The sequence below is a fragment of the Pithys albifrons genome, chromosome Z (genome assembly GCF_047495875.1).
Source record: "Pithys albifrons albifrons isolate INPA30051 chromosome Z, PitAlb_v1, whole genome shotgun sequence".
NCBI classification, from domain to species: Eukaryota; Metazoa; Chordata; class Aves; order Passeriformes; family Thamnophilidae; genus Pithys; species Pithys albifrons.
Window position 1 is genome coordinate 63,578,270 of NC_092497.1, and position 23,660 is coordinate 63,601,929.

The 23,660-nt window shown below is 40.7% G+C and overlaps 1 protein-coding gene across 2 annotated transcripts in view; it reads right to left on the bottom strand.

The window, feature by feature from the left end:
- PGM5 (phosphoglucomutase 5) overlaps positions 1–22,608 on the bottom strand; it is a 73,337-nt gene extending 50,729 nt beyond the window's left edge. The window contains exons 1-6 of one of the 2 annotated variants that reach the window (XM_071581150.1): positions 22,225–22,608; positions 15,600–15,762; positions 13,008–13,154; positions 9,882–10,007; positions 7,196–7,386; positions 5,824–5,978 (exon numbers count right to left, since the gene is read on the bottom strand). In XM_071581150.1, coding sequence (XP_071437251.1) covers positions 5,824–5,978; positions 7,196–7,386; positions 9,882–10,007; positions 13,008–13,154; positions 15,600–15,762; positions 22,225–22,485 — 1,043 coding nt within the window. In that variant the 5' untranslated portion in view covers positions 22,486–22,608. Of the gene's footprint in view, positions 1–5,823; positions 5,979–7,195; positions 7,387–9,881; positions 10,008–13,007; positions 13,155–14,239; positions 14,562–15,599; positions 15,763–22,224 lie in introns of those variants that run through there. The other variant, XM_071581151.1, reaches the window with a different exon arrangement.
- Between the last annotated feature and the right edge of the window lie 1,052 nt (positions 22,609–23,660).

Below are 23,660 nucleotides of genomic sequence, written 5' to 3' on the forward strand. Positions count from 1 at the left end.
GAACCAAGGTGTTGCACTAGATGATGTCCAGGAATCCTTTTCCACCTCCACTATGTGATGATTATTGCATTCTATTCTGCCAGAATTAACAGTCATAGTACATTCTTTAATTTATTTTTTTTACTGTTTTTTTTCCAGTGTGTGAGCTTGAATCATGAATTTTATAGGTAGATATACAAAACAGTTCTGTGACAATTGTACCTGTAGCATGTAGGACCAGTCAATTAGAAAGGAATAAAAGGGACCAAGAAACAAAATAAGCAATGGAGTTATAGCATAAACTTGTAAGCAGTAATCTAAAACCTACTGCAGGATTAAGCAGTGTTTTCTGAATGTTCTGCTCAAAGCATAAAATACTTGCCACAGCGATTCTGTTATATTGGAGGTGAGACATGCAGGTCCAAATACAGAGAGGATGCTGTCCCTCACACTAAACAATATGTTGTCTCCTATCAAACAACATATTTTGTAAGAGAAAGGTTTTCCCTTCCTGTGGCAGAAGTACAGATTGAGGTTTTAGACCTTTAATACTAAACATTATAGTGGTGTGCTAAATTCTTTTTTCTTTTTGTCTCTTTGTATTAGGAATATTCTTGTCTTTGCAAAAGTTATTTTTCTTTTTCTCACAAGGTGGCTAGTTCATACATGGAAATAGAATCATGACTGTGTTATGTATATTGTTTTACACCACTGTCCCACTATAAGATTTCACTAATACTAGCGGAACTTTCCCTTACATTTTTAGATACATGAAAATGGAATTCATTTCAACATGAAACCTATACTGAGAATCAACCCCTTGTCAGCCTCTCCTTCAATACAATGGATTTCAGGCAATGATATCCTACAATCTTATTGAAAAATATATCTTAGAGAAGAGCATCTTTCCTTAAGTTCATCAGTTTCTTATGGCTGGCTTCATTGGGAATCTGGAAGACATGATAACTCAATAATTCATGCAGTGAACTTCCAAGGAAGACGTCTGTGGTACTTCTTTCCTGTGTTCCAATCCATGTAGCAGGCCAACATACAGCCCCACCCAGGGATGGATGAGGTGCTAACCAAGACCTTATGGGTCAGGATTCGAGGGAGGGCAGAGACAGGACACATTATAGTGGGGGTCTGCTACAGTTCAACTGATCAAGAAGGTCATGGATGGATGAAGCCAGCTACAGATAGATAGGAGCAGCTTCACATTCACAAGCCCTGGTGCTCGTGGAGAGCTTCAATCACCCTGATATCTGTTGAAGAGACAAGATAGCAAGGCATGAGCAACTCAGCAGGATCCTGGAGAGCGTTGATTAAAGTCTTCTTCTCCAAGTGACAGACAAGCAAATGAGAAGAGGTGGTATGCTGGTCCTTGTTCTCACCAACAAAGAAGGGTTGATGTGGCACATGAAATTCAAGGACAGCCATGAAATGGTGGAATCCTCAGGGCAGCAAGGACAGCACATGGCATGCTCACTACCCTGGACCTCAGGAGAGCAGACTTTGGCTTCTTCAAGGATCTGCTTGGTAGGGTACAATGGGATAAAGCCCTGAACGAGCGAAGGGCCCAAGAATGCTGCTTAACATTCAAGGATCACCTCCTCCAAGCCCAAGAGCAATGTATTACAACAAAGAGGAAGTCAAGCCAAAACACCAGGACACCTGTGTGGATGAACAAGGAGCTCCTGGACAAATGTAAACACAAGAAGGAAGCCTACAGAGCCTGGAAGCAGGGACAGGTAGCCTGGAAGGAATACAGAGGAATTGTCCAAGTAGCGAGGGATAAGGTTAGGAAAACTAAAGCCCTGACAGAATTAAATCTGGCCAGAGATCTCAAGGACAACAAGAAAAGCTTCTATAGGTACCGCCGAGATAGAAGAAAGACTAGGAAAAATGTCGATTCTCTCCAGAAACAGGAAATGTGGTTACCCAGGACATGAAGAAGGCTGAGCTATTCAATGACATTTTTGCCTCAGTCTTCACCAGCAAGTGCTCTAGCCACACTGACTGAGTTGTAGAACACAAAGGCAAGGACTTGGAAAATAAAGAACTGCCTGTTATACAAGATCACATTCAAGACCTCTTAAGGAACCTGAAGGTGTACAAGTCCACAGCACCTGATGAGATGCATCCATGGATCTTGAGGGAACTGGAGCAGAGAATTGCTAAGCCGCTATCTATCATATTTAAGAAATCACGGCAATCCAGTGAAGTTCTCAATGACTGGAAAAAGGGAAACATAACTCTCAATTTTAAAAAAGTAAAACAGGAAGAAAAGGAAGATCTGGGGAACTACAAGCCAGTGAATGAAGCCTCAGTGCCTTGCAAGGTTGTGGAGCAGATCCTCCTGGAAACTGTGCTAAAGTACATGGAAAATAAGGATGCAATTTGTGATAGCCAACATGGCTTCACTAAGATCAATCTGTGTATGACAAATTTGGGGGCCTTCTATTACAGGGTTACAGTGTTAGTGGGTAAGGAAAGAGCTCTGTCCTGCACAACATCCTTATCTCTAAATTGGAAAGACATGGATTGAGATGGACCACTGAGTAGATAAGGAAATGGCTGGATGGTCTCAATCAAAGAGTTGTCAACAGCTCAATGTAAAAGTGGAGACCAGTGATGAGTGGCATTCCTTGGGGATCGGTATTGGAATTGGTGCTATTTAACAACTTTGTCGGCAACATGAACAGTGGAACTGAGTGCATATTACGGTTTTAGCTAGGCCTAAATTTAGGCTTTAATCTTCAGAGTAGGCCTTAGATTATCAGCTGACTTGAGCTGGGTCAGGCAAGCTGATAGCTGACTACTACTGGCCAATGCTATTCCATACCATATTCCAACATCATCTCAAATATAAAATCAGGTGTAGGAGGGGCTTAGTTCAGTTCCTCATGGCTGTTCGTCTGGGAAAGACGTATTGTGTTGTTCTTCTGGACCAGGCCCAACCACCACTTGCTGCTATGATATCTTAGGAGAGTAAAATGGTTGCTCTTAGTTTTCTTTTTGCTTGGGTCTGTCCCTGGGGGAGGTTCAGTTCTTTTGGGGGAATTTGTAGCCAGAATAGTGAGATTTGTGTTAGGAAGGGTTCAGTTTTCTGTTGGGTGGGAAGGTGAAGGAAATATATCTAACTTGTGTAGGTGTGCGTGTTATACTGCAGTGTGCTTTTAATTCTCTCTTTTCTTTATAAATATATAAACCTGTTTTAAGTTTTAGGGGGTTTTTTCCTTCTTTCCCTTTTCCCTCGTAGGGGAGGGGGAGGGAGGCTCTGACTGTGTTTGGGTACTTGAAATTTGGCCAGCTCAACCAAAACCAGTGCATCCTCAGCAAGTTTGCCAACAACACCAGGCTGTGTGGTGTGGTGTGACCTACATGTTGGAGGAAGGGATGGCATCCTGAGGAACTGTCTTGGGTTGAGCTGGCAAAATGCCAAGTGTTCAAGACAGAGTGAAAAGGGTTCCTCCTCCCCTAACTAGCTAAGGGGAAAAGAAATGTTTAAACCAGGTTTATGCTGCAACTAACTACATCTATTTATATAGAAAAGAGAAAATGAAGAGAAAAGTTATATATAAATAACAAGAAATAACTTCCCACTCCCCAGTTAATACAAAGTCTAGATCTATAAGACTCTAACTCTAAAAGACACATAGCAAAAAACATAAAGAGTAACAACAAAATGTTCTACTTCCTTGAAACTAAAACCACATACGATGTAGTGGCAGCAGGGGCAGGGCCCAACAGAGCAGAACAACTGTAGCACGTCTTCTCTGCACATCAGCCGTAATGGAACTGACCTCACACCTCCCACTGCTGCACACATATCTTAAGTTTGCGTCATCTTGTATGAAATACTTCCTCAGTTACCCAGTCAGGTGATAGCTGTCTCCCAATCCACATAGATTCTCTGACCCTGCCAATGTGAGGCCTAGCTAAAACCACCACAGGAACCCTCACAGACTGGAGAGCTGGGCCCAAGCAAACCCCTTGAAGTTCAGCAAAGCCAAAGGCAAGGTCCTGCATGAAGGTCAGGGTAACTCTAAGCACAAACACAGGCTGGGCAGAGAACTGATTGAGAGCAGCCCTGTGAAGAAGGACTTGAGGGTGTTGGTTGACAAGAACCTCAACATGACCCAACAATGTGCACTTGCAGCCCAGAAAACCAACTGCATCCTGGGCTGCACTAGAGGAAGGATGGCCAGCAGAACAAAGGAAGTGTTTCTTTCCCTCTACACTGCCCTTGAGATCCCACTTGGAGTACTGCATGCAGCTCAGGGGTCCTCAGCACAAGGAAGATGTGGATCTGGTGGAGTAGTTTTGACAACATATAACTTCTAAGGCATCAAGAAAACAAAGACAACCATAAAATTAAGTGAAAAAACCCCCATGTGTCCTGGATGCAGACTGTAAACTTTGTAATGGTAAATACTTGTAAGAATAGATGGGAAAATATTTACGTCCCTCCATTATTATCAATTGCCCAGTTTTATGTAATAATCAGGCTTAGCTCCACAGAACTAAATAAGGCAGTAATCACCACGAGGCAATCTTTGCACCAGAAGGTCAAGTAAACATTGTAAAGAACATAATTCAAACAGTCACAGTGTTATAAAAGCGGACTTCAGTCCACGCTTTCTAACATATTTATCAAACCTCATGACAAGAAGACAGACAAACATTTTTGAATGTCACTGATTCTTCAAGTCTGACAGGAATGAAGATAGGCTGGTGTTTATATGCAAAATGAAGTCTATTTGTTTTATATCATTTTTCAATATAACAGTATCTTTAGCACTCAAACAATGAGATTTTTGGATCTCTCAACAGAATAAACAAATTACATCATGCTCTGACCTAACAGTTATTTTCTTAAACTAGATGACTTATCCAGAAGTAAGGAATATTTCCGTGAAGACCGTCAAGATGCTGAAAGCTCTGAATTTAGTAGCTTTTGAAATTTCCTGAATAGGCAAACTGTAGAGAGAGCAATCAACATTCTCATGCCAGCTACATTTCACTTTAAAATTACTATTTCATTATTAGACACATTTAATGGGTGCAGTACATAACTCCTGTGTTAGTAAAGCTATGCAACCAAATCTACATTGAGACACAAAGGATTTAGCAAAAGCTTTTTCCACACAGAATATATATGGCAATAATATTTAGCTTAACTATCTTATCCTGATATTTACAGAAAATTTAGGCCTGGATGAGACTCGTTCAAAGTTCAGCTGCTAACACAAGACGCCCATCCAGCATATCTTTAAAAAGTAGATTGGACTTGTCAGAAATAGCTTTAGATATACTTTTAATCTGTCTTGAAACTGGGAATGGATTTCATGACTGCCTGCAGTTATTTCTGGGACATTTTGTTTTTTAACAAATTATATATTTCAACAGCTTATAATGAGATGGGGGGTTGGGATTTTTTAAGAGTTGTTTAGTACTGAATTAGTACTTCATCTGTTTTAAGTCTCTATGACTTTCATAAGCAGGGCTGCCATATAAGGCTGTAAGCCATTACTTACTAATAAAAAGATTCAAGTGTTTTGGAAAAGTCAAATCTCTTTTCAGTCAAATCTTTGTACATTGGATTTAACCTATTTGTTTCTTTTCCAGACTGAATTAAAGTCTTGTCATGCAAGTAAAGATGGGAATAATTGTCTAAGTAAAATCAAAATGTCATCAAAACTAGTTAAAACTTAAAACACATAAAGATTGTGAAAATTAGAAGCTCTTATCAAAAGACTTCATAATGTTGGAATTGCTATGTAATAACACATATAGATAACTAAAGTAATGACCAATGTGATACAAATAAATGTTTCATCTTACTTGTCCAGGGCTGTGCTAGTAGGCATGCTCCTGCCAAATCCTCGGACTCCCATCTGACAAAAGTATGGAATGCAAGACAGATTGGCAGCAATTATAGCCAGTGAATCTGATGCATTCACAAAGAAACCATTTTGGCCAAGGATCATGTAGCGGTCCTGGAGAGGAAAAGAAAGCATCTTAAATTCCATGTACTGTGGAGTTGTAATTTCTTTTACTAGATCCACTGCAGGGAGAGAAAGGCAAGAAAAAGCTTTGGGTTACTCACATCCCTCTTCAGAAAGAATAATTTACTGGCATTATCCTGGCAGGTTTATAATCTCACTATCACACCATCACTCCCTCCCGCCTTGCAAATTGAAGCTTCAGATCAGTCTCTAGCTCCAGCCGCCTACATGTCACTTCAGTAGCTCTGTTCCTGTCAAGAGAATGCTTGTGTAGGAGAATCTTTTTACCAATGACACACACTATTAGGTGAGTAGGAGGCTGTTTTGTGTTTACTGACAACAGAAAATAGCCTCTGTTCTACAAACCTTTTCAACTTTTTTCCACCCTGTCAAGGCAAAAAGTTTCTGTTACACTTCGCTGTTTATAATGTTGATAATATCCCGTGGTGTAACGGACTCTGGATCACAAGGTTGTAAGTTTGAGTCTCAGTGGAGACCGTACCGGGCAGTTCAAGCCTCCCTGCCATCCGATTCCATCAGATCTCGAATGCTCAGCAGGGTCAGCCCCGGTTAGTACCAGGTGCTGTAGACAGTCCTGAGGACTTTACTGTCACTGTCCAAGCTCGCTCGGCCGTGGCAGATGGACCTCAGGACTGAAATGGTGGGGCCAGTTCTCGCACGCTGTGCCTCACCTAAAACATCCACTGCGCAGGCTGGAAGGGCACACCCACATGGGGAGAGCCTTTCCCAAATCTTCGTTCGTGAAGTTTGGCCATACAGTACAATATATATTAAAATTAAAATAAACAAAGATTGTGATTCAGTGCTTTATTCAGCCAAAAAGCCCTTAATTTATGATGCTAACCACAAAAGGAGTTAATTTTGCTACTGCTTACAGACAAGTCCATATTACCTATATATGCTGTCTCTTTCTAACCAGGGAGTAAGTGTTACACCAGTACAGGACAAAACCAGACTGATATTTAAGTAATTCTCATTCTGCCTTCAAATCCTGCTTGATTTGCAGTCATCTGCAGAGACAAACTGCAATATACGTGTCTGATTGATGGGTTGCAAATGCTACCATCTGTACTTGAAAGTAACAGTGCTTTCAACTTTTGTCGGTTGCTGAAAAGCAAATAAATTATATTTACATGTCCCACATCTGATCCCACATGTGAAACCTCAAGACAGACCAAAATACTTACTCCATCAGCATCAAAAGCTGCTCCAAATCCATACTCGCCACCTTTCATAGCCTCCAGCAAGGCAGTTGCATATGTTAAATTTGGATCGGGAGGCTGTCCACCAAAATCCTCCAGAGGAATACAGTTTATGGCAGAATTTGCAGGAGCTCCCAACTCATCACACAAGATTCTTCTCACGTAAGGTCCCATAACTGCAAAAACAGAAATCTGCCATGTAATCACAAAAGTTTGACATTCAAATTTTTCACAGTACTATAGAGGGTTGATACAAAACAGACTTTACATAGCAATTCTATACATTCATCTTAGCAACAAAACCCAAACTATTATTTCACAAAGGAGCATGTGATTGTCCTTCTCAGAAACAATTAATTTACAATTCAGTATGAAAAACATTCTTTCCCATTACTGGAAGTGAAAAAGTAATCACTGAATAGGAAAAGATGCACTTTTCATTTATCCATTACAAAGCAAATAAATAATCATGTGCATAAAGCACTTTTTCTCACTAGAATAAAAACAAAACACTATTCTATGTGTCCTGGGATGAAAACTACATTTTAACACATAATAGCAAGGAAAGTAAACAGTAGGAGAATGCAAATGGGAAATATACTTACCTTAACATTCTAATTCATGTGAAAACTGCAATAGATTTGGCCATCAATGAATTTTACTACATTTTGTAGATAATAAATCAAAACTTTTTCAAAACTAACTCCAAAATACTTATGTTTTTGTCAAAGATATGGCCAACTAAGACACTAGTTCATGCTACTAAATATCATAATTATCACATGCATTTTGCAACTAATCAGTAACTGGCTGATCATCCTGCATCCATGGGGCAGGTGAGAACAGGTCCTTCAGAGGTAAGAAAATATTTGAATAACAAGTCTTCCCCTCATGCTCTCGCTTTCTCCTGCTTTACTCCCAGATCTTGCTAACTTGAGTAACTGTGAACCAAGGTAAAACTACATGAGAAACTTGTGTTCGAGAAAATTTAGATGTTAACTCTGTAAAATATACCATTATTGAAGCTCTTATCAAAAGCAGACTCCTAACAAATTATTCTTTTTTATGCCTGTGTTAAAATACCAATGCTATAAAAACATACTGCAGAGGCGCAGAGCTACATTAAATTTCGAAAGAGTTTGTAAACATACAAATATTTACAATGTTCACTATATTGTGGCTCATTCAGAAAGTCTTTTGATCAAATGCCATCAAGAGAACAGCAAACCCCAAACTACCTTTGATAGATTGCTCCAGCGATTATTCACTGTTACCCATAAATATGTGAGCAACATTTCAATCTGAATTTGCCTGGACTCAGCTTCTCTCTCTTTTGATTCTTCTGCGTATTTTTGGGAATAGTAGGCTGAAAAATAATTTTTCTGCATTAAAAAAACCCCAACAACTTTCTTGGTTGTACAAAGAAATATTCTTGTATACATTAAATCTGTGTGTACTTTATATTATACATGGATATCTCTGCACCAAGATGCAAGGTCATAAAGCCAATTCTCTCTCTCACTGTAAATAAACAAACTCAGTCCTTGAAAATTTTTCTGATGCATCAGTTTTTCTAACCCTAAGCCACACTATGCATCCTTTTGGTCTGAGGTCAAAATTTTTAACAGTCAGTAACAGACCTGGACATGAGAGCTCTACAAAGTATTTGGGTAATATTCTCTCCAGGACTGTAGGCAGTGCCTTCCTTATTGCTCCCTCTGCATTTTTCAAGGACACCATTTGACCTTTTGCCACAGTCTGGCAAAACTCTGTGTTCACACGGATTGGATATGGACTATAATCCTTGGCCACAGCCTGTGAACTGGGTGTTCAGACAGACTATGAATGCACTATGATATTTTGAAGACTAATAACACTGTACTAGAGGCTACGACTAAAATGCTTTAAAGAAGTTTTTTAAGTCTATCCAGCTTGTTTTACTGGTTGATTTTTATAAACCCATTAAAGAATGAAACATGGTTTGTTTGATGGAATTTGCTTTCCATAAGATAATATTGAACATTCTTATTTACATTCCTGTCCTTCAACTCACTATCTATAGAAATCTTTATATTTTCATAATATAGCCTAAGATAGATCTCATACTAATCTGTGTTTCCCCAAGTGACACAGCTTATATATTTTTTTAATACTGGTCCCCTTGCAGTTTTTTGTGACACTTCCAGCTTGTCCACAAGAATTAGTTCACCTTTAACGTTAGTGAGAGGGAAGTCTCAGCCAACTCTTTTGGGACTCCTGCATGCAATTGATTCAGACTTAACTAGTCTTGTAACATTTAGAATTTGCTCTTAGTAGAGGTTTCTTAGTCACTAGATACTGCAACATACTTCATCACCCTCTCATGGCAAGATTACCTCATCCTGTTTGCTTTCAAATGCAGAAAGAGAACTTTAATTGGATACATATGCCTCCGCTTATTTATGAAGTAAGATAAACCCCTTTGCCCAGTAAGGGAACTAACCCATTTTTAAGACTATTCTGTGTTGGTGGTATAATGTTCAAATCCTTTCTTAGTGCCCTTACCAGTACATAAAAGTCTGAGTTTGATATGCTGTACTGCCATTGGGAAACCATGGCAGTGCACCATTTTTATTGGGAAATTATTTCAATGTACCTACAATTCTGTTCTGATAGCAACGTAAGTTCATACCTCCATTCATGGCATCAATCCTTATTTTAATCTGGTTAGGTCCAGTCAGCAAATTTCTGATCGCATTGAAGTCAAAAATACTTCGAAGGAGATTGAGGTAGATTTCCACAGAATCCACAATTTCCACTAGAAAAATCACACAGCAAAAAGTGACTACAGTTCACACGTGGGAAAATACCTCTTCCAGCACACTTCCACGACTCGTGAAAATTAACTGAAATCAGAGCACACAACTTCTACATAACATGGATTTGCTCTGAAGCCCATGGAGGCAAAGTCAAAGACTCCCACAGCTTTCAGTGTGGCTACCACTAAGCTTTGAAAAGATCAACAGTTTTGCCTGCTAAAAAACTGCAGACAAAAAGTAAGTTGATCGTTCTTATTTCACTGAGAACATTAATGAGAGTATTATTTCAAAGTAAACTCTTTTTTATATCATTCACTAAACTGTTGAAAAACTTCAGAAGACAAATAGGTTTATTCTCAAATGGCAAACTGACACCAAACATTCTGTTCTTCTGACAGCAGTTTCTATCTGCGTCATTCCATCAAGAGAGACATACAGTCTATTCTTCTAAATTCTGGCACCAGGAAAACCTGTGTCCAGTTTGTTGTCAATCTATCATTGTATTTTTGCATTTTATATCTCACTGATTTAGGAAAGTAAGGTTCAGATATAACATCTGTTTTTTGCTAAGGCCTTGAATACTTGAATTTTTCTAGTTCTTTTGGATGCAAAACATTAAACTAAAATGTATTAGTGAAAATAAGTCCTTCATAAAGAAAGCAGTTACCAAACAACTGTCAGAAGCCATGCTTCTCAGTCAAGTTGGAATGAATTACTTTTCCTGATTAAATTAAAAAGACTATGTTACACAAATATCTTTTCATTGGGTTAAGAAAGTATCTTGAAATATTTTAGTTGTAAGTTAAATTATTACTTAGAATGTCACCGCATTTTGCTCAGAAACACTGACCTCACGCTAATGCTCTTCTTTAGGGTAATGTCAAAATGACAGACATTTTTTGAGCCTGAGAAAAACACTTAGAATAGATTGTGACAATATGCGTCAATCAAGAAATTAAAAAAAGACCCTAAAGGCTGTAAAACAATCCATAAAACCTACTTCAAAATGAGTCAAGCCTATGGTATATGTTGAAAGTCTCAAACTTTTAGTAAAATGACATTAATGTGTATTTTCTATGCCCTGCTCCTAGCAGTATTTTACTAGGCTCTAAGCTTTACACATATGAACAAATGTGGCGACTCCAGTGAAGCAGCTCACACATGTTAAGATAAATTCATATAGAATTAAAGCCTAAAAATTATTTTAGCTCCTCCAAACCCAGCTGGTTTGCTCTTATGTTGTTGCAACACCTCTGCAACCTTTATTCACATAAATTAGTTCATACAAATTAAACAGCAGAAGTTTTAAACACATCAGATAATAGCTTAAGTTGATTTTTAAATTAATTTCATTCTTTCTGCACTTTCACTCTGCATTTAATACGTGTGTAAACTGTACTTATTCATGCACTTACAAGCCAAGTACATTGTTTCAGCAGAGTTTAATTTTGTCAAGTAAACTTCTATAAGCAAACAATTCCTAGTCCAAAAAGGTTTGTATTTGGTGTTTAACTAATAGCAAGCATAAGCACATATATTTGGCAAAGGTATTTGGCTAAAAGCAGAGGCCTGATTTACCTGAAATTCGTAATTCAGATTCCCTACGTGCAAAACAAACACAGCACTTACCTATAAATGCACTCAGCAATGGACACAAGAAACAGGAGTTGGAAATCATGGTCCAATTGGAAAACTATTACCTACTTGCTATCACAGAAACACAGTGGGACAAGTCACACAACTGGACCACTGCAACTAAGGGCTACAAGCTTTTCTGAAGAGACAGGCTGGGAAGGAGGGGTGGGGGTGTTGCAGTCTGTGTTAAGGAAAGGAGAGATTGTGAAGAGCTGCCTCTGAGAAACAGCCATGAACAGACTGAAACTCTGAGCATGAAAATCAAGGAGCAGACCAACAAAGGACACTTTGTGGCTGGGGTCTACTACAGGCTGCTTGACCAGGGGAGTCTGTTGACAAGACCTTTTGCTTTATCACTGACATCAACACCAAGATCAAGTGCGCCCTCAGCAGGTTTGCAGAAGATATGAAGCTGAGTGGTGCAGCTGACACAACAGAAGCAGTGCCATCCAGGCGGACCTGGACAACCTTGAGAAGTGGGTCCACGAGAACCTCATGAGGTTCAGAAAGCCAAAGTGCAAGGTGCTGCACCTAGGTTGGGGCAATCCCTGACATGAATACAGACTGGCAGAACTCATTGACAGCAGCCATGCAGAGAAGGACTTAGGGTTCTTGTAGATGAAAAGCTGGACATGAGCCAGGAATATGTGCTTGAAGCTGAAAAAGCCAACGGCACCCTGGGCTGCATCACAAGAAGGGAGCCAGCAGGTTGAGGGGCCTTGTGAGACCCCACCTAGAGTGCTGTGTCAAGGTCTGGGGTCCTCAGCATCATAAAGACATGGACCTGTTGAAGAAGGTCAAAGGTAGGGCCACAAAGATGATCAGAGGGCTGGAGCACTGCTCCAGTGAAGTCAGGCTGAGAGAGATAGGATTGGTCAGCCTGAAAACAAGGCTCTGAGGAAACCCTATACAGCCTTCCAGTACCTTAAAGGAGGCTTATACAAAGACTTTCAACACAAGCAAATGGTGGTAGGACAAGGTGAAAGGGTTTTAAATTAAAGGAGGAGAGATTTAGATTAGATTTTAGGAAGAAATTCTTTACTGTGAGTGTGGTGAGGCACTGGAATAAGTTGCCCAGAGAAGTTCTGGATAACCCATCCTGGCAGTGTTGAAGGCCAGGCTGGATCGGGCTCTGAGTAGCCTGGTCTAGTGGAAGGTGCTCCTGCTCATGGCAGCGGGGTTAGAACAAGCATCTTCCAACACAAATCATTCTATGATTCTATATTGCCTTTTGTTTTAATAATTTTTAGGAAGGCATTTTGAAGAACTAAAGTTCTGTTTATATAATTACCCATTGTAATTGTGCAACAATACAAATATTTAGACTTGATGTATTTAACATGCATAAAAGCATAGATTGCTACCTCGGAAAGGTTTGAATTTGTTCTCCAGATCAAATTCTTGTCTTCCCAGGCGTGATAAATCAACTCTGAGATCAGGACAAATTGCATATTCCTCCAAAGTTTTACTGATTTGATAGATTTTTTCTGAAACCATATCTGGAGCAGGTCCTAAAGAGAAAATAATGTGGTGGGTCATTTCTTTTAACTGAAGATTCTGTATTTTAAAAGTAAGTGCTATAGCAAACATTTTTCTAAATATACTGGAGTTATTACAGAATAAATACAAACAAAGTACAACAGTGAAAAAAGTCTGTTCTTTCACTACAACACAAGCTTAAAATATTTTCTAAAAATTAAAACATGGAAATATAGTGCATTACTCACAACATTTTGATTCACAAAGAGTATGTAAATCAGTCGTAATCCAGGGGCAGGGAGGGTGAGGGAACCAAAAGACACACAGTCATCTTTCTTTGGGTTTATTGCTCAAAGACTGCCTTTTTTCACTCTTCATGGAATCTCAACATAGATATTGAAGGAAACTTCATCAGCAGTTTCTGTTGTTTCATAGGACCTTCTGCAAGTGCACACTTGCGAAGGTCAGATAGCTTGGTGTTTCACATTATTTCATTAGAAATAAATATCATTTTTAAAAGCCTTCCCAGTTTGACAGTGGTACTGTATTGCAGTTTTCTCCCAAGAGTTTAATGAAATTTATCTTCATTGGAATTCAAAATACCTTAGCTGCTCAACAATTAGCCATTTCAACCTGAAATAGTTATGTCATTCAGAAAGAGAAAACACCGCTTACTTGTGAATCACTTCCATTGCCAAAGCCTGAAAAATTGCTCTACTTTTAAAGATGCACTGCTAATCAAACAAAAGTTGCAGCCTGATGCAAAAATTACTAGATGAATTATGCCATTTATAGTGTAAGAGTTGAGTCTGAGTTACAACAATAGTCCTTTCTGGCTTATCTGACTCCTCATAGTTTATATTAAAGCCACACTTTCATGCTCAAAATTATTTCCGTTATTCTCTTTTATGCATTCTCCCTCCGATTCCAAAGCACCTTTGAAGGCTTTTTCAGTGCTAATTTCCCATTCCTCTAGCAATTCTGCCAAATGCAGTGCAGCTTTGCCACTTAAATGAATGTGTTCCATCTCAAATGCAATGAACCAGATAGCCCAAACCAACGCAGTAAGAAACAAAATCATTTAAATCTTCATTTGGCTTAGAAAATGACTTCTTACTCATCTAACCAAACTCATCCAAAAGGTGAGGACAGGTTTCATTAGCTCCAGGTTGTCCTTGATAAATGGATGTATTGTCTACTGATACTTCCAGCTAAGGAGATCCCACAGTGTCACTCTACGTTCTCTTCCACAGCTATGGAAACAACTTCTGCTTGACCTGGATCTGCAGACTGGGAAATAACATAGAGCAACAATAACCTTCTCAGCTGCAACTTAAACTGATTTCATTCCATTATGGCCCTGCCAATTAACATTAATAATTGAACCTTGTGACTTGTGTTTGAGGCGTGTTTCCTATATAAAGCTTAATAGCCTTTTTGATTTCTCTTTACAGTAAAGGACTGCCCCACCGTTTCCCATTTATCAAACAGATTTTAGGTGGTGTTTTAAAGCTTACAGAGTGCTAAAGCATCTAGCTCTTTGGCTCAGGTATGTGTGAGCTGTGACCCTAGCCTTCTCACTGGCTACCCTTACACAGCCCCCTTGATCTCTCTGGGAATCAAGCCTGTTCTGTTTATCAAATCGCACTTCCTTAACTATGCAGGTTTTTCAATTAAACCAGGGAGAAGCATCCCCTTCTCAAGTTTCCCTTTCAAAATGGGGAAGGAAAGACTTCAAAAACACTTCCAGTTGAGGTTTTTTTAGGTGGAAAGGACTCTATATATGTGAGGTATACAAGGTGTCAGCAACTGTCACCATAGTGTTTCATGGGCGTACATAGATCTGTAATATAAAATATACTCAATGTATAACATACCTGCATGTGCGAGCTTGTTGATTTTTGAAAACAAAGCACTAGCTATATACACAAATTTCATTATTCAACAGTGGGATCACAGGAGTTAAAATAATACAACTCTTTCCCTGGATAAGACCAGTTACTTCCTGGGTAAACATAAGTGCTTTCTTCCATACAAGACAATGAGTTACACTGCTTACAGCACTTCTGAATTTACATGCTTTAAAGTAAATGCCAAGAAAAACTACATAAAATATGAGCAAACTAGAGCTCCCTCACAGGTATCTTTATAAAAGGATCAGAACTGTTACATTGATCTGGCAGGCATAAAAATATTGTAAAGATGGGATAGCAAACCTCTTGTTTATAGAAATCTTACATCAACCACAAGGACTTCAGTGAGCATTTAATGCTTACTGTACAGATCCATGTGAACAAATACACTCCTGTTACTGAAAAAAAAAAAAAAGAAAAAAGAAAAAAGAGACACCTATGTTATTCACTGTTTTAACAGAGTAAGTGAAAAACACATAGTTAAAGACAGCTAGTTATCCTTGTCAGCATATTTTCAGTATACCAAGATGCAATGTTGTTGTGTGTTATTAAAAGAATCCATACCTCCATTGGCAACTTCAAACTTGACTCCAAATTCTCCTCCAGGTCCCCCCGGACTGTGGCTAGCTGTTAGAATAATTCCACCAGCTGCTTTGATCTTTCGGATGATACATGAAACAGCAGGTGTGGATAAGATACCATTCTGTCCAATAACCAATCTCCCGATCTAGGTAGAGGAAAAAAGCCAAAGCACTCTGAATAGTACTAAATTTTTAAAAATTAACATTTAAACACACACATGGGCATTTATGTACAAGACAGAAATGGTAAAGTCCTAGTATGGAACATAGTCTTTTGCAGACAAATATGGATACATGAGTTGGTTGCATGCTAATCCGGAGCACTGACAAAACATATTGTATACTGGCACATTTCACCCCAGCGGTCTGTGTACTGACAATAAAGCAAAAATACAGCCAAGACAGTGATTTTCAAAGCTCCCAAGCGTAGCACAGGGCTATGATCCTGCTATCAAACCTCTCCAGGTACCCCACAAATCAGCAAACCCCCTCAGATACCAGTTTTAAGTTAAAAGTTGACTGTGTGGATGTAGTTTGCAGGGCTGGTGCTTTAGTAAACTAGCATGAAGGAGAATAGAAAGAGAACTGCCTTTCACAGAGCAGCCTTTCAGTGCAACAAGTATCACTACACACTAGGACCCCACACTGTCTTGCAGTTACACCTCTACTGCCAAGACACCCTTGGATGTCCTGCTCTGTAGAAACCATTGCTCCCCTTCTGCCATCAGTGACTCCTGGGCTATTCCAAATGAACAGGGTGTGTTTCCCAGGACACAGCTGGGCAGGGGAAGTTCCCACCATTCTTAAAGTAAAATAAAACCTTTTAGGCATAGTTCTTTTAACACTGACTCAATGTATTTGGTATTACATGCAGTTCCACTGCAAGGTTCCAATTTCAAAACCTTGCATTCATCCCCTATACAGATACCACAGTTTCAGCTTAACAGAAATGATCTAGAAGCCACCCAGAAATGTATTTACAAAGAAATACAAAGGAATTCCAATTTTTGGGAAAGAGGCAGACATAAAAAAAATGAGAAGAGGAAGTTAGTCAAACAGATAAGAATGGAGGCAGCTGCATATAGATCTGAAAAGCATATTGCTAAAGTTTGAGATTTTTTTAATAATACCACTATAAAAAACAACCCCATCCCTCACCACTACTGAGTAGTAGTTTGGGAAGGGGTAAGGAGTGGGTAGAGTGGGCAGAGGGAGAGGCAGAACACTGAATTTTTCCCACTCTCCATCTAAAAATAGACTGTGATTTGAACTTCAGAATTCATTCTCAAGTTTGAAGGGAATTTAATAGTTCTACTGTCCCGATGGCAAAGGAGAAGCACAGGAGGTGCTACCTGCCTCCTTTCCATAAAGCGCTGTTCCTTCATATACAGGTGACCTTCTGGTCACTCCCATGAAGCTCTCAATGCTTACTCAGAAGTGCAGTTCCAAATAATTTCAGAAAAGCAAAGGATTAATAGATGATTTATTTAGCCTGCTTGTGTGAACTATTATAGTTTAAAAAATTAAGATTTCTACAATGAAATTATCAATTTCTAAAGTAAGAACAACTTACTTTTTGATAACTCTCACAAAGCACAAAATATGGTTAGCCATTTTTTGTTCACTTAAAAGATCTGCTTTCAAATTAAAAAAAATGTACAGAAAATGCATTCTAATAATTGAAATTTCTTCTTCAAGATCTGAGAATATGATGATTGTTGCCTACCTAGTTCTCTTTTCATAGTTTTTGCAGATAATTTTGAAGCCTACGGATTGTTTCAAGAAAACAGGAGAGCTATCCAAATTACAAATACAGCCCAGGGAAAATCTTCAAGATCCATTTGACTTATTCTTGCTAATTGGGAAAATGTCTTGTTTCACTGTCTCTTTTTCTCCCAAATTGGGACAATTCTGAAGGGGACGGGGGAGAAAGTTAAGAAACAAAAAAAAAATTTATTATGGAAAGAAAAACATGATGAAAATAAGATTGAAAATGTTTGTTTTTAATATTGTCTCTCCCTTTTTAAAACTAGAAGCATGTAGAAAGCTAAAGCACTGACTCAATCTTCCAAATACAGCTGTCAGAAATGGGTGCCAGCTCTTAAAACAGCATTGTGTATGGGTAAGGAAAAGGAGTATGACAGTGATAACATTGTACGTAATGCTTGAAAACCACAACACTAAATCCATCTCGAGGTATTCAAATATAAATGTATTTATACTTGCCTAAGGGCTTATCATAAGCATGTTTCCTGTACTTCTAAATCTAAACTAGTAAGTTTTAGTTTTTGCCTTCATGCGCACCAAAACTGTATTATTAAAAGTTAGTAGAATATTTGGATTATTTAGAATGCATAAACTATCTAGCACCTACCATATTTCAGTTTTTTTCCCATTCCACAGGTGCTGCACAGACCAGTTTACCCATTTTTCTGGATACTAAATATTAGGAGATATGAGTAATTTGTTTTGCCTTCAGCATTTGTCATGAGGCTATTATTTCTATGCTACTTAGAAATACTACTTATTATACTAATTACTGTACTATAGAAATACTGCATTATTTAGTATTCCAAATTAAGGACCTTGAAAGTAAAATTACATGAATGACACACTGGTATTTTATTTGCAGTGACTACTATAAAGTTCCACCATATATAAGGTCTTTGGTGCTTTTACAAAACTCTGTGAGAACACTGCAGACCTTATAGGTGTAAATGTGCAACCAATCTTCCTCTGCTTTCTTTGTTTTGGTAGCAAGAATGTACAGTGTCATCTTCTCTTTACTCAGAAGCTCTTAATTTTGTCTCTGAAACAAACATTAAACTGACATATAATTAATTAATTAATTAATTAATATAAAATTTTACAGACCACATATTATCCACACACTGACTCACTATTAAAGTTTCAGTAATATCCTTCTGAAAATCTCAGACAGTTTCATAGCGTGGAAAGATTATCTTTGGAATTCAAAAACTTGCATTGCTACAAGATCGCAGGCATGTAATGTCTCTTCTAATACTTTGCCCCTACGCCACATTGTATTTTGTCACTCTACGTTTAGTAGCAACAGCAGAAACAAAGACCATCAGAAAATGATTACAGCTGAAAGAATAAAATACTTCAACAAGTACTTTACAAGAACATTTTTATGTAATATTACCACTTGCAGCTGTGCATTTTAAGACAATTCATTATCATGGATGCACTTAATGTTTTTTTTTAATTATTTTTTCCAGTAATCTCTCATATGCCTGAGTCAATTACACTTGAAGGAATATTAAGCAAGCAAATTACATCCTGAACAACATGGGGCTGTATCATCCTCTCTTTAAGTACAGTACTCTAAAGATGGCTGACCACCACACTCAATGCAGAAGCAAATAAAGCAATCACACAGGCCAAGGAGGGAGGCCAAGATTTGCACAGAAGCCCATGGAAAATAAAAATAATATGGTATTATATACAACACAACTGTAAAACACAACTGTCTGCCATCTCAAACGTCTACAGCAATACTAATAATGCTCTAGCATGTTGCCATGACTTTTCATATTCACAATATGATCATGGGGTTCTGATCTGCCACTGAGACTCACAAATAGCAGCCTCTCCTTTAAACCTATCCTAAATTTTGCATCAAAAGTGAGACACCCCATATAGCTGGTGGCTCTAATGCAATAGTTGCATCTAATTGGTATTGCAACTGCTGGAGTCTTTTACCTCAGTTCTTCCAGACATTAAGGCTGAAGGATGGCAGGACATGGGTGAAAAGGGAAATAGAGCCTCAGGTACTCTCCTACCACTCCACTTTGTACAACTGCTTGTTGCAAAATGGTACAGAATCTTTGTCTGGCCTTCCTCACTCTTCCCCATGCTCCCAGGACATGCAGTCCCTTATCCAAATGTGTTTGCCATAGCCCCAGCTGTGTGCCCCATTGAAGGGTGACCCTAGTTAACCATGTTCAGCTCTGAACAGAAAGATCTGGGGAAGCATCTGCTGCTTGCACCTGCAGAGCATTGGACCAACCAGTAGCTGCTGGCACCAGTGGAAGCCTACACAGGCGATAGCTATAGGGTGTGTACCTTCAGCCCCTGGCTGGAGGGCATGAGCTAGTGGGACCAATGATGAGAAGAAGGCAGGCCAAGCACTGGTAGCTGACTGGGCAGGGGATCTCATCTCATTCCTTGTACCGGAGCCTATGCATGCCAATTGTGCAAGGCTGTTAACGCAGGGAGAATGTGGGATGAGTCACCAAGTTAGAACAAGAGGAACCTAGCAACTCTAAAGGGCAATACATTTACAGATGATAATAGAAAGTCACTTTTATTTTTGTACTCAGCAGGCACAACTAACTGTGACATTTGGTATGTGTCTTCCAGGAAGGAGATTCAAGTTCTGTTTACCAGCAATATGTGGCTATCCCTCTCCTACCATTCTGGGTACCTAAACGTTTCCAGTGCACTTGCAAGGCTTCCACACATTTCATCCAATCCTGCCTATATCAGTTCCCTTCCTTTCCCTGTGATACGGGCTATGTGCCTTCTAATGACATCAACCTGATCCAAAGAAAGAGATCCTTGCCCTCATGAGTCTTTTCTTCCTCTCCTGCTTACATAGGACAGCACTAAATAGTGCCATCAAGGAGGTTTAGATATTTTCCCAGCAGGTGTATTTTAACAGACAAAGAATAACACACACAAGTAGTACTCACTAAATAAATATGAGGTTTATGCATTTACAGTGTGCTTGAGACAAATGGCAGGTGAGCAGGGTGATGATCTTAAGAGAGGGAAAAGAGCATTACCAGATGGAAATGGGAAGCCTTTTCAGTATCAGTAGCTCCTCACCAGCTGGCCTACTGAACTTGTGAGGACTGTGCCATTAGTAAGAGTATCATGCATGAATTCAGATATTTGTGGGAACTGTGAGCAGAAAAGTTAGGGGATTAGCTTCAGAAAGCACTAGGGAGAAACTGTGTTTCCAAGAAACATGAAGTAACTTAAGAAAACGAAAGTATTATTACAGAAAGGTGGCAGAAACATGTCAAACTGGAAATCTCCTGAGGTCAAAAAAATATTCAAGGGAGACTGAGCAAGATGGGAAATGTGACAGAAGCAGCAGTAAAGGGGGCAGGCTGACAGAAAAAATTAGTCAGCATAACCTGGTTGAGAAGCCCGTGCTGTTCTAAATCCTAAATTTCTTTTCTTCTTCAGCACCTCAGTTCTTGTGGTCACTCTGCACCTGCAACCCACTCTTGTAGCTCCTGCTAGTGCGCAAGGACAAGCAAGAACCTCAGCCTCAGCAGAGCAGTTCTTGCTGCTGAGCTCTCGCTTTAGCTGTTGCTGCATTTTATCCCACCTGTACTACCCTTGCCACTGTCCCCACTTTCACCAGCATCCCCCTGACAGCCCTTCTCACACCCCGGGCCACATAAACCTTGCCTCTACACCAAGTACCTGTGTGAATGGCTATTTTGCACAAGGTAGTCAGTATGTAGCACAGTCTCTCTGAAATCTCAAGTATCACTTGGCATCTGCCTGATACTATCAGCGTGTCGAGAACATGCTTTAGGAATAAATTTAAAATACTCATTATTTCTATCAGACTGGCAGTCTATAGAAGTTGTAAGCAACAGTAAATCAGCAGGGAAAATTTGAACACATACAGAGATTCATTCCAAAGTGGAAAGACCTCCTGGTTATAAAACAGGGCTGCATTTAAAGAATTCACCTTTGAAAAAAAAAAAAAATTCTCTACAAAAAGAAGCCCTATAAAATCACTACACTCCTTTTGTCAAATCTAGAGGATCAATTTAGCCATCATAACAAAAGACAGCAACTTCAACTCTGCTTTGAAGTGGGAACTTTAGGCCTACATTATCTAGTACTTTCAGCTTTCTGTACATACACATCCATACATGAATGTGCATGTGTCTAGCAGAACACATCCGTTTTCTTCATAACTTATTTCCTATTTTCAAAACTGCGCAAGAGAAATCTGTATCCTATGTGGTCACAGAGGCTTCTGCCACTGCTGCCTTCATGCAATTTGTAATTTGTTTGCAAATGAACAACAGAAAAGAACGATTATTTTCTTAAGATGCAGCCAAAATGCTGAACTCCCCTTCATTCAGTAGTATCATTTGCCTTGAATATTTCTAAAATACCCTGAGCACCAAATACATTTCTGATACCTTTTGTTTTCCCCACGCAGTTACTTTAACTCTTGCTACATTTTCTCCTTCAGAGTGAACCCTGTGTTTCAGCTCCCATTCCTTTCGCCTTCTAAAACAACGTGAATAGCACGCCACGGCTGACAGTCTCCTGAGGTTGTCACAATCCCCACCATCACACCTCGATGGAGCCACCACCCACGGCAAAGCCCAGCAGCGCAGGGGACGCACGAACCGGCACGGGGCTGGCCCGGGCCCCTGACCGGCTGAGCGCTGAAACAGCCGGACGCGAGGTTCCTCTTGGTTTTATTTGTACACTGAGCGCTGTCCGGGTTGTGACATTAGATGGTTCTCCCCGCGCTTCCCGGGACGGCGGGAGCGAAGGGACCGCCCGAGGAGGCGGCGGGGAGGGTGACAGGACCCACTTACCCCGTTGGCCGCGGCCATTTGAACGACGATCTCAATGGCCGTCTTGCTGAAGTACCTGCCGTCGCTGCCCACCACCATGGTGCAGCCCTGCCGGTCGCGGAGGTCGACGGAGGAGAGGAGGCTCTGCACGAAGTTGGGCAGGTAGTTGCGCTGGCTCTCGAAGAGCCCCGTGGGCCGCCTCAGCCCCCCGCCGCCCGTCGGCCGCTGGTCCTCGTAGGGCGCCGTCTGCACGGTCAGCACCGGGATGGGGGTCCGCTCCATGGCGGCTGCCGCCCGCCCGCCCGGCTGTGGCTCCGCTGCCGAGCGGCAGCCCTGGCGCAGGCTGCCGAGGCGGCCACGGCAAGCCCGGGGGCGTTTCCCCGGCGGGGGGAGGCTCCGCGGCGGGACCCGACGCCGCAGGGCACCCGGGCGGGCTCGGGGTGCGCACCGCCCCTTCTCCGCCCGCCCCGCCGGGGCCCCCGCCGGCGCCTCGCTGCCCGCATGGGCGACCGCTCCGCCAGCTCGCTGCTATCAGCATGCGGCGGCCCCGGCCAAAAATAACCCTGGAAAGCGAAGCCGAGAGCCGCGTCTCCTGCCAGGGATGTAACTGGAGGCAGCGAGGAGCGGGCGAGCCAGCGCCACACACTTGCTCGGGGGGATCACAGTCTGTCAGCGCTGGGGCCGTCCCCGCCGACCCTCGCCGGCCTCCTCAGGAGCCGCGGCAGCCGCAGGAGCCTAAAGAGCCGCCTCTCTCCAGGCTTGGGGAGCAGCCGGCGGCTTCTCCTCGGCGGCAGCATTCCCAGCCGACGGCAGCACCCACTCGAACAGAGAATCAGTGCCCAGACAGGAGTGAGGCCAGGCGGTGGTACTGTCCCGGGCAAGGGGCGTAGGATCAGGCAATTGAAGAACAAACAAAGAGAATCGATTTCTATATATACACTTTTTTTTTCCTTTATTGCTCAAAAGCAAGATTTTCCATAGTAAGTAAACTTAAAGACGGGTTCCTATCCGGACTTACTTTTTGCAAGGCCCAGCAACTCTCAGGGTCTTTCCCTATGACAAACTAAGGCAAAGCTGGGTTCATTGACATAGGAGTTCATTCTGCTTTAGTTAAATGCAGAGGTGACTGTGAAAGTGCCTGACATCTCCCAGTATAAAGGCTGTGTTTACAGATTAATGTAACTGTCAAACATCAGCTGAAATTTTCCATCCCAATGCTCATTTCACTCTGGGCCCACAAGGGACACAACTCTCTTGGCTGTAGAGCTGGAAAAAATCAGCATGTAACCTCAATGTCATTCGTGTGTTAAAGAAATCCCTGGGGTAGACGTGCACCTGAGCAAGCAAAAGCAATTTTCTAAGGCATTTTTCTGGTCTCTTCAAAGGAGTCTGCTCCTGAGCTGCTCATAAGCCCAATGGAGTGTCATGGCTCAACAAGACATGGGATAAAATGCTTT